Source organism: Triticum urartu, chromosome 1, assembly GCF_003073215.2.
Source record: "Triticum urartu cultivar G1812 chromosome 1, Tu2.1, whole genome shotgun sequence".
Classification (NCBI taxonomy): domain Eukaryota; kingdom Viridiplantae; phylum Streptophyta; class Magnoliopsida; order Poales; family Poaceae; genus Triticum; species Triticum urartu.
In genome coordinates, this window is record NC_053022.1 from 13,274,056 (window position 1) to 13,290,285 (window position 16,230).

Below are 16,230 nucleotides of genomic sequence, written 5' to 3' on the forward strand. Positions count from 1 at the left end.
CTATATGTGATACTATTGGAATTTTTGTGTGCCATGCTAATAATTATGTGCTGTTCCAAAATGATTTTTGTTGTCAATATTGTCTTTGATAGCGTAGGCCTCGTCTCTTGGAAAAGGAAGGGGTAGGTAGTTATCACCGGATGAGGCCAGCTACCACCATCCCATTCATGCACGCACCTACCAATCCATGCAGTCCACAAATGTCTGCTAGATGCTTGCTATAGGCTTATTAGTTAGTTGGTGTACGCGAGCGTGCCGTGTTGTTGATCTACATGCATGTGTGCATTCTCCCTTGATCAAAGAGCATTGTCGCCTAGTTACTTCTTCTCGTCAATCCGTCTCAGGCCATTTGTGCGCGTTAGATCTAGATCCGATGGCTGACAGTGAAGGATGGCAAGCACATCATCATAATCAACTCATTTATTTTATAGAAAAAGTAGATATAATCAATCGATTTCGAGCTGTTCAGTTTGGCATCCATGGCAGATCCATATTCGGTTTTCCGGCGCTAAAATATACTCCTACAAATGGAGCAAATCGAACAGAATTATTCTGGTGACGCTCCGTGCCGTCTGGCCAAGACTATATATAATGAGGGAGCACGTACTGTAGAAGTCAAATAATATGTGCTCTACTGCACGTACTGACAGTACAAGATGTCGGCGGCCGTGCCGCACGTTGTGGTCATCGCTTTTCCCTTCGCCTCCCACGCCGTGAAACTGTTCCGCCTAGCTCGCGCCCTCGCGGCGGCGGCGCCGGCCGCCACCTTCTCCTTCCTCTCCACCGCCGCGCTGCTACAGGAGCAGCAGAAGAAGCACGATGACACTCTCGTGACGAACCTACGCTTCGTGGAGATTCCGGACGGTTTATCACCGAGCTCGGATGGCGCCGCAGCGGTACCACCGCCGCACCCTATGGTGCGTCTCAAGCTCTTCATGGCGGCTGCTGAGGCAGGCACGTTAAGGGAGGCGCTGGAGACGGCTCGCGCCTCAGCGGGCGGCGCCAGGGTGACCTGCGTCGTCGGGGACTCGTTCATGTGGATGGCAGCCAAGGCGGCCGCTGAGGTGGAGGCTCCATGGGTTGCCGTCTGGACCGGCGGCCCCAGCGCTCTCCTGGCGCACCTACGCGCTGACGCGTTGCGCGACGACGTCGGAGATAAAGGTATACGCATTGCATGGCACGATGCATGATGAATTCAAGCTTAGCTTAGGTGTGTAGCTGAATGCTTGAAACAAACAATGGCATTTGCAGCCGCGAGCCGAGCAGACGAGCTGCTAACCTCGCACCCGGGCCTCGGAAGCTACCGCGTCCGGGACCTCCCCAACGGCATCGTCTCCGGCGACATGAACTCGCCGATCGTCTCCTTCTTCCGCCGCATAGCGGAGCACCTTCCCCGCGCCGCCACCGCCGTCGCCTTCAACACCTTCCCGGGTCTCCTCCCGGACGACCTCACCGCCGCGCTCGCCGCGGAGCTCCCGGAGTGCCTCCCCGTCGGCCCCTTCCACCTTCTCCCATTCCCCGGCAATGAGGACACCGTCGAGACCAGCGCCGACCCCCACGGATGCCTCGACTGGCTCGACCGCCACCCCGCCCGCGCCGTCGCATACGCCAGCTTCGGCACGGTGGTCACCGCCGTGGCAGGAAATCCGGAGGAACTGCGCGAGCTCGCTGCCGGGCTGGAGTCCTCCGGCGCGCCGTTCCTCTGGTCGCTGCTGAAGGAGTCCTGGCCGCAGCTCCCGCCGGGGTTCTTGGACCTCGAGCGCGGCAAGGTGGTGCCGTGGGCGCCGCAGGCGGCCGTGCTGCGCCACGCGTCGGTTGGGGCCTTCGTCACGCACGCCGGGTGGGCCTCGGTGCTGGAGGGGGTGTCCGCCGGCGTGCCCATGGCATGCCGCCCCTTCTTCACCGACCAGAAGATGAACGCGCAGCTGGTGGCGCGTGTCTGGGGTTTCGGCACGGTCTTGGAGGAGCCCATGAAGCGCGAGGCTGTTGCGGAAGCGGTGCCGTTGCTGCTCGCCGGTGATCAGGGCATCCGGATGTGGGAAAAGATGCAAGAGATACAGCGCATGGCGGCCAGCGCGTTCGCGCCCGATGGCGGTAGCAGAGAAAACTTAGATAAGCTTGTCAAGATAGTCTGTGGAGAACTGTGATCTGCCATGGAAAGCTCCTCCTGTTTCATTTGTTTGATAGGCATTGTTGTTGGTTCCCGATATCTAGTGTTTATGATGGATGGATGGTCTATGATGCCACATTTCTAGTTGAGCTAATTCATATAAGACTACCCACAGTGGGATTAACATAGACGGTAGCATCATATTTATCTAGGACCAGAGCCTACTAATTCTACTTGTGCCTGTCAGATCTTTTCTAGTCTTGTGATGCCAAGTGTTGCATGAATATTGGATCTGGACAAGTGATTTTTTTCAGATAACTGTTGCTTGAGTTGAGCATGTTTACTTGGGCTGCTCCATTTTATTTATCTTGATGGACTAAACATCACGTGTTTCTTTTCTAAGACACAAACATGTCTTATTGTTGAGCTTGTACATCATCACCAATTATTGCTAGTTAACAACTATTGTTGACTTGGTGAGCTGTAAGTCAGATTTGTACTCCAGATTTAATCTTGGATAAAAAGGAAATGCTCATCCTTGTGGGAAAAGATGCAACATATGCGGGGCTTTATCGATACGGGCAATTACTGGCTAATTACGGATGCCTTCCCACAATCTAAACCTCCCCCCCCCCCCCCCCCCCCCCCCCCCCCCCCTCTGATTTTCTGCTGAAACCCAATCCAAACCTGCCATGTTGAATGTACCCGTCAAACCCCCGTATACTCTCCATATGTGTAGCTTTACTCATTTCACCCACCATTTTCCATGTGGTGCACCGGATGAAATGTCTAAGACGTAACTATAACTTTTGAATTTATATTTGTGTTTGTCACCATCTAATCCAATATTTTATATTCTTTGGACAAACCTATTCATAATTACCAGGGAAAAATTGCATGTTTTATGTCACTGCCTTCAAGAATGTTCCTGAGCTCAAAACAATCATGATATCATAACATCCTGGAAGACGATGACCCTCCAAAGGGGAAGGCCATGAGCAAATGTGGGCCCATGCCAATCACGCAATCGCCAAGGATGTGTTTGGGCTCCATCTTGCGACCCTGCTACCCCTTTCTACCACCAGCTCAATATATATTGGACTCCAATCTATTTACAAAGATTTTTTTTTTAGTTGTTGCCACTGAAATATATTTATGATCTGAGGCGGAGAACCACTGGATTATTGTATCGGTACCACGCCGGAGAAGAAATTTGTTGAAAAGTATGCCCTAGAGGCAATCATAGTGGTGATTGTATTTCATGGTATCAATGAATTATTAAATAATCCTTGAATAATATTTGTTGGTGTCTATGACTTTTTCTGCAGTAGTGATTTTAGGGAAGTTAAAGAAAAGAGATAAAATAATGGTTGTTGTATCATGGTATTCAAGGATTATTTAACTAATCCCATTATAGCCACTATCATGCTGTGATTGCTTGGTTATTCGTAGATCGTCGCATGTTTCCCATTCTAAGATATTCTATTGTTTATTTATTGGATGTGCCTAGAGCTCAGTCGACTGAGACTTAACAAAGTCCAAGTCATGTGACATCGGCGTACTGAGTTTTAGGAATGCCGTTATTTCTTAGTACCATTGGTGATAGTTTGGAAAGAAATCAATCAACTTAAATTTTACAGAAAAAAACAGTTGAACGGAAAACTCAAAGAAAATCGGTCACAAGTAAAGAAACAAAATGACTAAAACTGTTTGGCGTTTAACCACATGCCGACATACGCTTCATTTTCTGAATGCAAATCCAACGGTATCTTCTGGAAGTCATGCACGCGTAAGACAACTAGTTTTTTTGTTTTGAAGGTGTAGGACAACTAAGTTATGGGCCGGTAGTTAAGCATCCGAACATGGAGACGAATTGTGACATAGTCCTTTGTTCGTCCCCACGCTCCATCAGATTCAGGGCACATTCGTAGAGGTTTTGGCAGTGCATGAATGCATCAATGGAATGGTAGCTGTCCTGGCACACGCATCAAAGTTTCTTCTTCTTCTTTTGAACAAGACACACGCATCAACGTCTTGGTATACTATCAACAACACACCACGCGCGCGTACGCCAGCTAACGAATATAAGGTCGTTGTTTCTTAGGGATAAGATGATTAAGGCCGTTTTGAGATGGAGGGAGAAAGTCAACAACGCTGCACGCGCGCCGCGTACCCCAGCTAACCAATATAAGGCCGTCTCAGATTTGTCCTCACGTACGCACGGCTTCATCTGGCAACGCCGAGCTATAGCAACCATGTGTGGCCAGCACCTGCACGGATGGGTGCGTGCATGAATAGGATGGGTGCGTGGTGGTGGTCGGAAGAGACGACATGGACTTCCAAATTGTCCTTGGAGTATATGAATTATGAAGAACGCTTCATAGTGGGATTGGTGTGTATATGCAATGCTTTAGCTACTTGGAAATGAGTCAGACTCAACAGAATTGTATCCATTCCAAATTGCAAGATTCAGTATTCTTAATCCCTCTCAAACTTCTTTTTAATTCAAAAATTTGGTATATTCCATTTACAATAAAGGCTCAAGGCTCCTAAAGAATTCATTATAGGAAGCAGCTTCAAATAGATCAACTATCAATTCTCTCTGTCTCCCCCCCCCCCCCCCCCCCCCCCCTCTCAAATCTCTCTCTTTTACAACAAAGGTTCCTAGCAACGACTGCAAGTACTGGAGTGAGGTGAAGGCGTGCCACCGTCATCACCCTGCACCATAACCATAGCAAACTTGTTGTAGTAGACAGTCATGAAATCGTCGTGCTAAGTCACTGGTGGATAGAAGTATAAATCAAAAGGATCCAACATCTAGACGCACGAACGGAGACGAACAAAGACCAGATCCAAGCGCATCCACCAATGATTCGCGAGAGACACATCTCCACACATCCTCCGATGACGCTAGACACATCATCGAAACAGGAACCATGCAGGGAGAATCTTATTCCATCTTTAGGGAGCCGCCACCGCCTCGTCTTCCTGAGTAGAACACAAACCCTAAAAACAACTCACAAAAACACCAAGAAATTGAGCAAGATCCCACCGCCGGCAGGAACGGGTTGCACTGCGCCTCCATGAAGATGATTCAAAGTGAGTCTTGCTAGGGGAACAAAGTAGTGTTGGAAATGTGTTATTCGAGGCTATGTAAAGAAGGGTCTGCATATGACCAAACCCGTTAAGGTTTGAGTTTCTGTGCTTATTATTAGTCCATGATATCCCTGGATCAATTCTCTATCATACACGGTACCCATGTAATAATACTATCTTATATGGCTCCTCTTGCCTCCCACCGGCGCCGTTGCTGGTCCGCGGAGGTCTCCGCTGGCCATAGGCTATGGAGGCGGAGTGGATCTCGGCCCTTGCCGGTGGGAGGGCTCAGTTTTTACATCTAGTTTTGAGTTTTGTTAGGGTTTGTGTTCTATTCAGAAAGGCGAGACATCGACGACTCTCTGAAGATGGAATAAAGATCTTCCCGCCTAGCCCTATCCCGGTGATGCGTCTAACATCGTCGGTAGACATGTGGAGGTGTCTCTCCAGTAGATCTGTCTTTGGTGGATTTGTTCGGATCTGTTCGTCGTTCGCCTATGTTCCAGTGTCTTCAGGTTGGATCCTTCCGATCTACACACTTCATCGGCGGCGGGTGCTATACTGGTGCGTTGGTTCTATGGGGCCTTAGCACGACGACTTCTCGGCTGCCTACTACAACAAGGTTTGCCCGACTCCGGCGAGGGAGGGGCGATGACAGCGGCGCGCCTGCGGCTCGCTTCAGTGCTTGTAGTCGTCGCTAGGTGGTTTACGGATCTGGATGTATTTTTTTATTATTTCTAGTGTTCGTTGTATTACCATGATTGAAGATGAATAGATTGAAAATTTTTCCCCCAAAAAAATGTAATAATACTGTCAAATACAAATATATATAGAGATGCATTATAAAATTACTACACACGATCTAGAATTTTACATACAAACAGAAAGCCCAAGACTAGCTCATTGGATAGTTAGAGGGACAGTGGTATTCTTGGTCCATCAGGGTCCAAATTTTGGTGCTCGCATTATTCCTAGATATATTTCAGAATTTTCGGCGATGCGCTTTCAGTGGGAGCAGACATTCCCGTCGATGACGAGACGCCTACTGTGACTTCGTAAATCTCAGGATGATATGCCGGCTCAGTCTCTCAGAGGTGCTCATAGGGGTAGGGTGTGTGTGTGCGTTCATATGGATGAGTGTATGCGCATATGTATGAGCGCTTGCGTCTGTACTGTGTTCAAAAAAGTGCAAATTTCATCCTGCTGCCAACAAAAAAGACAAATCTTGCTACCTTTCCATTCCCTTTTCCGCAGATTGTTCTTTGGCATATAAGCCATACAAACACTAATTTTGGGGAGTACGATGACACTGATACGATAAGCTCATTGATCCACAGAGTTAACTTGCAAAAATGTCTTATATTGTGGGATGAACGGAACACTGATTAATTCAGTCAGCCACGGTGTGCGCTAGGCTGCTAGCACCAAGCAGACCATGTGTCGTCGGTGCGCATCCCGTCACCTCTGTTGTCTCGTCGACATGATCACCACGGCTGTGCTCATGTGGTGGACATACTATCTTGAGGAGCTTATCAAGGTTCTTCCTGCTGCCGCCCTCGGGCGCGAACGCCGTGGCCGCCATGCCCCGCATCTCCTTCATCCGGGTGCCTTGGTCGCCGGCGAGCAGTGACGATACGGCCTCCGCGACGGTCGCGCGTGTCATGGGCTGCTCGAAGACGGTGCCGAAACCCCAGACGTGCTCCACCATCCGCGCGTTCATCCTCTGGTCGCTGAAGAAGGGACGGCACGCCATGGGCACGCCGCCGGCCACGCCCTCCAGCACCGACGCCCACCCGGCGTGCGTCACGAAGCCGCCCACCGATGCATGCCGCAGCACGGCTGCCTGCGGCGCCCACGATACCACCTTGCCGCGCTCGAGGTCCAGGAACCCCGGCGGGAGCAGCGGCCAGTACTCCTTGGGCAGCGACCAAAGGAACGGCGCGCCGGACGCTTCCAGTCCGGACGCTAGCTCGCGCAGCTCCTCCTGCCCTCCTACCACGGCGGTGACGACCGTGCCGAAGCTGGCGTACGCGACGGCGAGGGCGGGGTGGCCATCGAGCCAGGCGAGGCATCCGTGCGGGTCGGCCGCGGCGGCGTTGTCGTCGTCGCCGGGCACTGGGAGAAGATGGAAGGGGCCGATGGGGAGGACCTCCGGGAGCTCCGTGGCGAGAGCGGCGGTGACGTCGTCGGGGAGGAGGCCTGGGAAGGTGTTCAAGGCCACGGCGGTGGCGGCGCGGGGAACGTGCAGCTGCTCGGCCACGCGACGGAACAGGGCGACGATCGGCAGGTGCATCTCGCCGAAGACGCAGCCGTCGGGGAGGTCCCGGACGCGGTAGCTTCCGAGGCCCGGGTGCCAGGTCAGTAGCTCGTCCGCCCGGCTCGCCGCTGCATTCAATCCATTCATTCATTTCCAAGCATTCGTCTCGGATAAGAAGAAGCTTTCGTCCATGCATGGATGCATCCATATATAGATGATCGAATCATGGCCGTGCGTCCGTACCTTTGTCGCCGATGTCGTCGCGCAGCGCGTCACCTTGGAGGTGCGCAAGGAGCGCGCTCGGACCGCCGGTCCAGACCGGAACCCATGGTGCCCCCACCGCAGCGGCCGCCTCGGCGGCCATCCAGACGAACGCGTCGCCGACGACGCAGGTGACCCTGGCACCGCCGGCAGCAAGGCGGGCCGTCTCCAGCGCCACTCCCACCCCGCCAGCCTCAGCGGCGGCCAGGAAGAGCCCGAGACGCGCCATATGGTTCGGCGGCGCTGCCGGCCCGGCGCCACCCGAGCTCGGTGGCAGTAACGTTAACCCGTCCGGCACCTCCACGAAGCGTAGGTTGGCCTCGAGGGCGTCCTGGTTCTTCTCCTGCAGCTGCGCGATGGAGCCGGCGGTGGAGAGGAAGGAGAAGGTGGCGGCCGGCGCCGCGGCGGCCAGGGCGCGCGCCAGGCGGAACAGCTTCACCGCGTGGGAGGCGAAGGGGAAGGTGATCACCACGACGTGCGGCACCGCTGCCATCGTCGTGTACGATACTAGCTTACCGCGTGCAGCTACAGAAGGTAGCTCTCGTCTCTCACGAGTCGCCGCTCTTGTGCTTCTTATATAGCGGAGACAGGTGAATGTAGTTGTTAGCGTCCAACTCGATCCAGTCCATACTCTACTTACGTTCTGAACGTTTATGCGTATATGGGCCAACATTCAGCGGAGAGCCTACTCCATTTCAAAAGCCTGGACTGAAGTGAAGAAGGAATCTCTCCCTTATAAGCTGGTCATGGCCTCCTTCCGTAAGCGAGGTGGGACTAAACCGAGTCAGCTTCACCAGCCTACAGCAGCCCTAACAGTAGTGGTTTGCCGCTTGCCAACGATGCCATATCAAGCTTGCTAGCCCGAGTATTGGGAATTGTGGTTCACATGCAAACAGTTGAACTGCTCCTCCAGTGTATACTTGTGAAGAGTGAGGTGCACAGTAGGTCCTTAAACTATTTCAAGGGTGGTTGTCAAACCATGAAAATTATCATTTATGTTCTCTAAATAGAGCAAGTGTGTTATACTAGGCAAAATATAGGTCTTGGATTACTTTTGTGTTGAACTGATTTTGAATCTGGATGACACACCTTTTGCAATTTGAATAGTTTGAGGACCTAGTTGACGCTTCTAAAATAGTTTAGGGATCTACATTGCACTTCACCCTTTACATTTGGGGTCGAGTCTTGGCACACTGAGTTTGGAATTCCTTTCCATTGCAAAACAGTAAAATGGAACCACCTACAAGCCACCACAGCGTTTTAACATCTTCAGCCGTCGGATCAACAATAGTAACGGATAGATCGCTTAATGTTCACCGAGCGTCGCTTGCCGTTTTCACCTTGTCACAATCCGTTCCCAACACGCAGTCAGGGCCGCTGCTCCGGAAGGTGAGCTAGCGATCACCTCATTTGTTGGGCCGATCAGCCGCAAAAAGGGTCCCTACAGGCCCAGCCCATCACCTCGTTTGTGGTCTTCCTATTAATTTGGGCCTAGGCCGCCTAGGTGTTCCTTAAGTGTAAAAATACCATCAACATGTATAAGTGATGACGAGACACGAGATAAAGAAAGTTCTTTTTTGGGTGCAGGCAAAAAAAGATAGAAAGAAAGTTAGGTACTCCATCCGTCTCTAAATATAAGTCTTTCTAGAGATTTCACTATGAACTATATACAGATATATATAAACGTAGCTAAGAGTGTAGGTTCACTCATTTTGCTCCGTATGTAGTCTCTTATTGAATCTTTAAAAATATTTATATTTAGGAACAGAGGCAATATTTTTTTAACACGAAAGTTAGGTATTAATGCTTGCAGTTGTCTCTATATTTCTCTTCTCGATAGTTGTCTCTAAAACTGAATCTTTTGACAAGGAATTATTCAAACAAGTTTGGTTGTGCGCCATCTACCTATATTAACGTACATCAACTCATAAACCTAAACACGTCTGCTAATAGCTATTGATTCTGTATTCCCAAGTACATGAGCCGTTCCTTCTAAACATGAATAAGGGTGCAAAAAACAAACTAAGCATATCTGTTATTGCTCTATTCACAGTTTAATTACATAAACTTGCGTGTATGTAAGAACTTGTGATTACATGCATTTCATGGCCTCCCATTCAAAACTATGTATATGCACTCTAAACGTATTGGTGGCACTATCTTTCAAACATTCATATGTATGGTCCGCAATGTGTGTTTTCTACCCTAAATTATTCATTCTCTTTGACTACCAACACTTCTTCATGACTTTGTAATCCAACCTTTAAAATTGGTGGGCGCGGCAACGCGCGCCTTAAAGTTCTAGTTTCCTTGATAAGAACAAAACATAGTTACATAGACTTAAGAATACAAATTTGATTATGAGCCTATTGTTGCCAATTTTGCAAGCACTTGCAATTAAAAATTTAACTACATTCACTAAATATCCAGAAAAAGTCACTAAATGACTTCAATATAGCAAACAAACAAACCCGAAAAATGCCGAATGTTTACATGGAACATGTAATGATGTATGTTAAGTGCAGAAAAAATATGTCGTTTCGTCTTCAAACTTGACCCATTCCCTCTCAATTCTTCCTACGATATTATCTGCTTTCTAAGTAGCTTCATTTGATGAATTAAAGAAACTAAAAGATTGAATGAAGTAAAAATAAAGAAAAGGAAGGAACGAAAAAAAAAATCTTTGCCGAGTTTAAATAACACTAAGGAAACGACAGATTTGCGCAGTGTTGAATATTTGCCGAGTGCTTTTATGAGGACTCTCCTGTTTGGCGAGTTCCTGATAAAATACATTCGACAAACAACTTTTTAACACATGATACTATTCATCCTCACAGGCCATGAATTTGTCTTTTTTATACAAACCGCATTTCAAGGTATTTCATCCTGAAATCTTACGCACATACCCATAACATCCTTGTTCACATGTACAATTTATTTCAGATTATATTAAAACTGAAAAGATTGAAATTTGAAAATTTTCAAACATCCGGCCTCCATGGAGGCCGAGAGCCAAAACGCCTCACTCTACTTTAATAACCTAAACTAAAAACATGTACTCCTATATTTGTTTAGAGATAGAGAGGAGCATTATTTAACTCGCGGAAGGGAATCGCCACAGTGTAATGAGCCAACCCAGCGTACGCCTCGCCTCTTCCGACCGCTACACCGTCCCCACTCATGCAGGCACCCATCCGTGCAGTGCACACACGATTGCTATGGCTAAGCTTTGCCTGATGAAGCCGACGGATGGCCTTATATTTGTTAGCTGGCGCAGGCGCGCGTGCGGTGTTGTTGACATGCTCCCTCTCGATCTGGAATACAACGACCATGTCCGTGTTAGTAGTTGATGTAACATGCATATGGATGTGTATGCTGCCTTGATCAGTGATCTGATGCCGTCCACACATGCTTTGATCAGTGATCTGTGCCTGAGGCCGATGTAGCATGGGGACAAAGTAAGCACGGCCCGCTTGATGGAAGCGACAATTTTTTTCTCCATGTTGGTATGCTTGCATGCCGGCCCATAATTTGTTGTCCTACTTACGCGCGCGTGACTTCTAGAAGAAACCGCCAGAATTGGTTGTGCATTCTACTCGTAGTGAGGACCGAGGAGTGTATATGCAGTGTCATCAATTTAATCTCCTACGTGCATGTGACTTTTAGAAGATACTAGCGCGCAGAGTTGCTACTACATTGAGATTTTGTTAACAAGGTTTGGCAAACCCGGGTGCTTCTCCGACCACCATGTATGTATAATGGAATTGAGATTCCAGTGTGTCTGTTCTCTTCGTCATGGTCAATTTCCCAATAAAACTAAGTGTTTCACTACTCTTGTTTTGGATCTCCGACTTCTTTGGGTGGAGTATTAATTCAACTGCATGACACAATGCGAACCAACCTGTGGTTGGATGGTTAGAGGGACTGTGATATCCTCAGCCTACCAGGGTTCAAATCCTGGTGCTCGCATTTATTTCAGAATTTCCGGCGATGTGCATTCAGAGGAGACATTCCCGTCGACGACGAGGTGCCTATAGTGCTAATAGGGACAAGGTGTGCGTTCATATGGGTGAGCGTATGCATGTTTATATGAACGCTTGCGTCTGTATTGTGTTAAAAAAACTGCATGACACAATGGTCATGAAGTTGACCGCCATATCTCTCAACACCCCAGTTGCGACTACTCCTATTCAGTGTGATGGGCCGGGCCACCATTTCTAACGTATTGATGCCGAGCCACTTTGCAAATATGTTCTTTAGCTGACATTTGACTCACTGCTAGACATGCTTCAATATGTGAGGCGGATCTCGCCTCGGTCGCCGGAAGCTTGCTATCTTCTTACACATTTTGATTTTCTAGAAGCTTACGATCTGCCATGGTGGTTTGATGATGAAGTGCAAGAGGTAGTTACTCAACACAACATATATTGTCGTAGGACCCCTGACCTACTCAACCTTGTCCTCTCACCACATCATATATTGTTGTAGGACCCCTGGCCTACTCAACCTTCTCCTCTCACCACATCATATTTTATGGCCTCCAAAAGGCAACAAATTTAGCTATCCACACTCTGGCCGATTCCAGTTGTTGTTGGACCTAATGAAGAGGCGGGGTTGTGGAATCAAGAATTTAACCTTCTCTTGGATTAGTTTGATTTATGAATAACAAAATGATCTTGCCTAGGAGATCAAGACAAGGAGACTATTAATGTACTCACAAACCCTGGGAAAAACAGAAACAACATCTACCAGAAAAAAAGAACTGCACCACTGTGCACTACTAAAGAGCATGTCTATTAAGATGGCACATCGCACACAGATAGACTAAGAGCATGCACTAGTGTAGACGAGTCTTATGCAAACGACTTTTATCCCCTTTCGGCGACACACTTTTAAACCGTCGCCTTGCTAATGAGGGCGATAGGGGGTATTAATCCCCCACGACCCAGATAAATCTTCGGCGATAGCTCCTTCGGGCACCCACGTGGAGCAAAAGTGCTCGTGTGCGATCGAGGGAGCTATCACAAACAATTGTACGACACAAATCGTGTGAGATGTGAATAGCGTCCCACACAACGAAATCCACACAAATGTTTGGGTTAGTATGGTGCATCACACATAATTGTCTGCACAAATTCGTCCGTGGTAGATATCTTGTGAGAGCTATCTTTGTCATTTTTCAAAGTAAATAAACTCACATTTCTCGAATGGTTCAATATCAAACTACCTCAAAACTACTCTGCCGTGTAGCGTTGGTTAGCTGGCGTAAGCGCGCGTGCCGTGTTGTTGATATACATGCACGCTCCCTAGGTCTTCACACAACAATGAGTTGATTGATGCGTGTGATGGGACAGCTACCATTCTTGATGGATGCACTACCCATCCCGTCCACACATGTTTGCCAATAGTACCAATCTGTGTGACTCTGGCCGAAGCCGATGGAGCGTGGGGACAAACCAAGGACAGCCTTGATTAATGAGACAATTCGTCTCCATGTTCCTATACTTAACGACCCATAATTATTTCCAACGTGCGCGTGACTTCTACAAGATACCGTGGACAGTAGTGGAGGATAGTGCTATTAAGACGTACATATCGCACACGATAGGCAAAAACTCTGTGTGATGTGGCGATATCACATACAGTTTTGAAAAACATAATAGCGTGTGATGCCTTGCACATAGTTTTTGCAAAAGATGTATGTGCGATGTAGCCAATCATTGCGCACAGTTCTAAGAACGCAACGGTGTGCGATGCATGGCGCATGGTTCTTGCAAAAAAATGTTTGCGTGATTTATCATATCATTGCACACAGGTTAAAAAAATGCAATTGTGTGTGATATCTTGCAAACATTTCTTTGGGAAATTGTGTGTGCAGTGTAGCTTATCGTTGCACATAGTTTAAAAAGGAAAACTATGTGCAATGCTTTGCACACGGTTATTGCAAAAAATTGTGTGTCCGATGTAGTCTATCATCATACACAGTTTTAAAAATAAAACCTTGTGAGATGTCTGGCATATGTTTTTTTTTCTGAAATATATTTATTGTGGTAGCATTCAAGGTGATGTGGCATTTGCTTCATCGTTTGACCTTGGAACTTTTTCAACACTGAACATACACCATAATATACATCATGTTCAAATTTAGCACTCTTCCGAATTAATTTGCTATATTTAAGTCATTAACTGTACTTCTAAACATTTAATACTCCCTCCGTCCCATAATATAAGAGTGTTTTTTGATCTAGTGTAGTGTCAAAAACATTCTTAAATTATGGGACGGAGGGAGTAGATATAATTCAAATTTGAACTACAGTACATAAATAATGTACAAAAATGATTTGAAAAATCATATTCAGTGTCTAGAGTATATATGTATTCCTTGTACAAGAAATTAAAAGAAATTTCAAAGATCTATGTGGCAAGAGTCATCCATCAACTTTGAGTTTATTGGTTTTTTAATCCAAAAAAAAGTATAAACTAAAAACCACAAAAATGGGCATGTTTCATCATATGACCTCAATATGTGGTAAAATTTGAGAAAGTTTTAGAAAAAATTTGGCATGTACATTGCTTAGAAATAAAACCCTCTCCAAGGGAAAACCGTGTTGTCGAGAGTGAATATGTCAGCTTTGAATGCGAATTATCCGTCCGGGACCTCCACGAAGCCCAGGTTCCCCAGGAGCGTATTCTGCTTCTGCTGCTCCTGTAGGTGCGCGGCTGTGCAGAGGAAGGAGAAGGTGGCAGCCGGCGCCGCCGCCGCGAGGGTGCGCGCTATGCGGAACAGCTTCACCACGTGGGAGGCGAAGGGACGATCACCACAACGTGCGGCACGGCCGCCGACATCTTGCAGTTGCTAGTGTTGCTCTCTCGTCTCTCAGGTATGTATGCTTTCTCTCTCATTATATAGCCCGTCACCACAATTATTCTGACTGTAATGAAGATAACCAGGTGCTTTGCTTTGTGTCGTTGTGCTCGGCAAACAAAAAAAAGGACAATTGTGGTGTCTGTTTACGGGTCAGCGTTGAAGATGCCCTTATGTCGATGATTTGAGGTTGGCACACGCTATATGGGTGTACAATATAACTTGATCATACTTTGTTTAGTTGTTCTCGTCTTTCTTTTAGTTTCGCGGTAAATGTTGGATTATATATATATATATATATATATATAAGAAGATCATATGGTTTCATTATATGAAATCGGAGAGGAAGGCCTCTCTTTTTCTCAAAAGAAAAAGAAACAATTAAAAAGCATTTCCAATGGGCAAACGTGCAAGTAAGTTCTCCAAACGTATTAGTGAAAATTGTACTAGATGTGGCAACCAGAAGGATGAAATGCACATGCTTTCTCTATACCCTTTCTCAAAGGCTACTAGGTTTCACTGGTAGAAAAAGGGTCAAATGTTCTGACATCATTTGCTGTTTATCAGTCATTTACCGATTTGTTTAGAGAGCTAAATGACTGTGAAATTGAAAATCACTACAAAATAAACTCTGAAAATGTTGATGCATGGTATCATCATTTCACCCGCATAGCATGTGCGAAAGAGTAGAGAGGGTCAGGAAAAAACTGGACGCACTTCGTGTACAAACTGGACAATGTCTTTCGGAGTATCAGGGTTTTGGACGAGAACTCATCTGTTACACGGACACTTCAATATTTTTTATACTTATTTGAAATCCTGACTTCTTTTGCGTTCATTATGCAGCATTCAAAGCGACGTCATCAATTTCCAACACGTTCTGACATCATTTGCTGTTTTTCAGTTATTTACCGAATTGTTTAAAGAGCTAAATGACCGTGAAATTAAAAATCACTATAAAATAAACTCTGAAAATGTTGAAACTTGCCATGGTATCATCATTTCACCCGCATAGCATGTGCGAACGAGTAGAGAGGGTCACAAAGAAACTAAATATAGAAAAAAAACTACTCAGAAATAAATAGAAGAAAATAAATAAAGCAGAAAAGAAAAAAACTATATAAAAAATTACTCAAAATTAAATAGAAGAAAATACATAATGCAAAAAAGAAAAAAAACTATATAAAAAATTACTCAAAATTAAATAGAAAAAAATAAATAATGGAGAAAAGAAAAAAAACTATATAAAAAATTTGTTGGAGCGCTGCCCAGTGGGCCTGACAGACCTAGGGTGTGCAAATTGAGACCCAGAAAGGCCAGCAGCCTCACAGGGCAACGCGCCATAATTAGGCCCAGAAGCCTGCTATATAAAGAAGTTCGAAGGAGCAGCCGCAGCTGGGTTTATAAACCAGTGCGGCTGCCCTTCGCTCGGCGAGGTGGGACTAAACATTGTGAACCGCCGGTGGCAGCACACAACCGTTAGTACCGGTTGGTGGCTCCAACCGGTACTAATGAGTGGGCCTTTAGTACCGGTCCGTGGCACGAACCAGTACTAAAGGGGTCGTTTCCCGCCCCTTGGCCTGGCAAAAATTGGCCTTTAGTACCGGTTGGTTGCTCCAACCGGTACTAAAGGTCCTTCCT

General features: G+C 46.9%; 2 protein-coding genes across 2 annotated transcripts; one reads left to right on the top strand and one right to left on the bottom strand.

Moving 5' to 3' along the window:
- Positions 1-601: 601 nt before the first annotated feature.
- On the top strand, positions 602-2,248 carry LOC125542754 (anthocyanidin 3-O-glucosyltransferase-like). Its single transcript, XM_048705930.1, has 2 exons — positions 602-1,161; positions 1,252-2,248. Exons 1-2 carry the CDS (start codon positions 657-659, stop codon positions 2,145-2,147), a joined length of 1,401 nt encoding a protein of 466 aa, XP_048561887.1. The 5' UTR covers positions 602-656; the 3' UTR covers positions 2,148-2,248.
- A 4,172-nt stretch (positions 2,249-6,420) lies between these two features.
- LOC125542763 (anthocyanidin 3-O-glucosyltransferase-like) lies at positions 6,421-8,411 on the bottom strand. Its single transcript, XM_048705938.1, has 2 exons — positions 7,707-8,411; positions 6,421-7,591 (listed from the first exon to the last, which is right to left on the bottom strand). The coding sequence occupies exons 1-2, from the start codon at positions 8,395-8,397 to the stop codon at positions 6,597-6,599; spliced, it is 1,686 nt and encodes a 561-aa protein (XP_048561895.1). The 5' UTR covers positions 8,398-8,411; the 3' UTR covers positions 6,421-6,596.
- Positions 8,412-16,230: the final 7,819 nt, after the last annotated feature.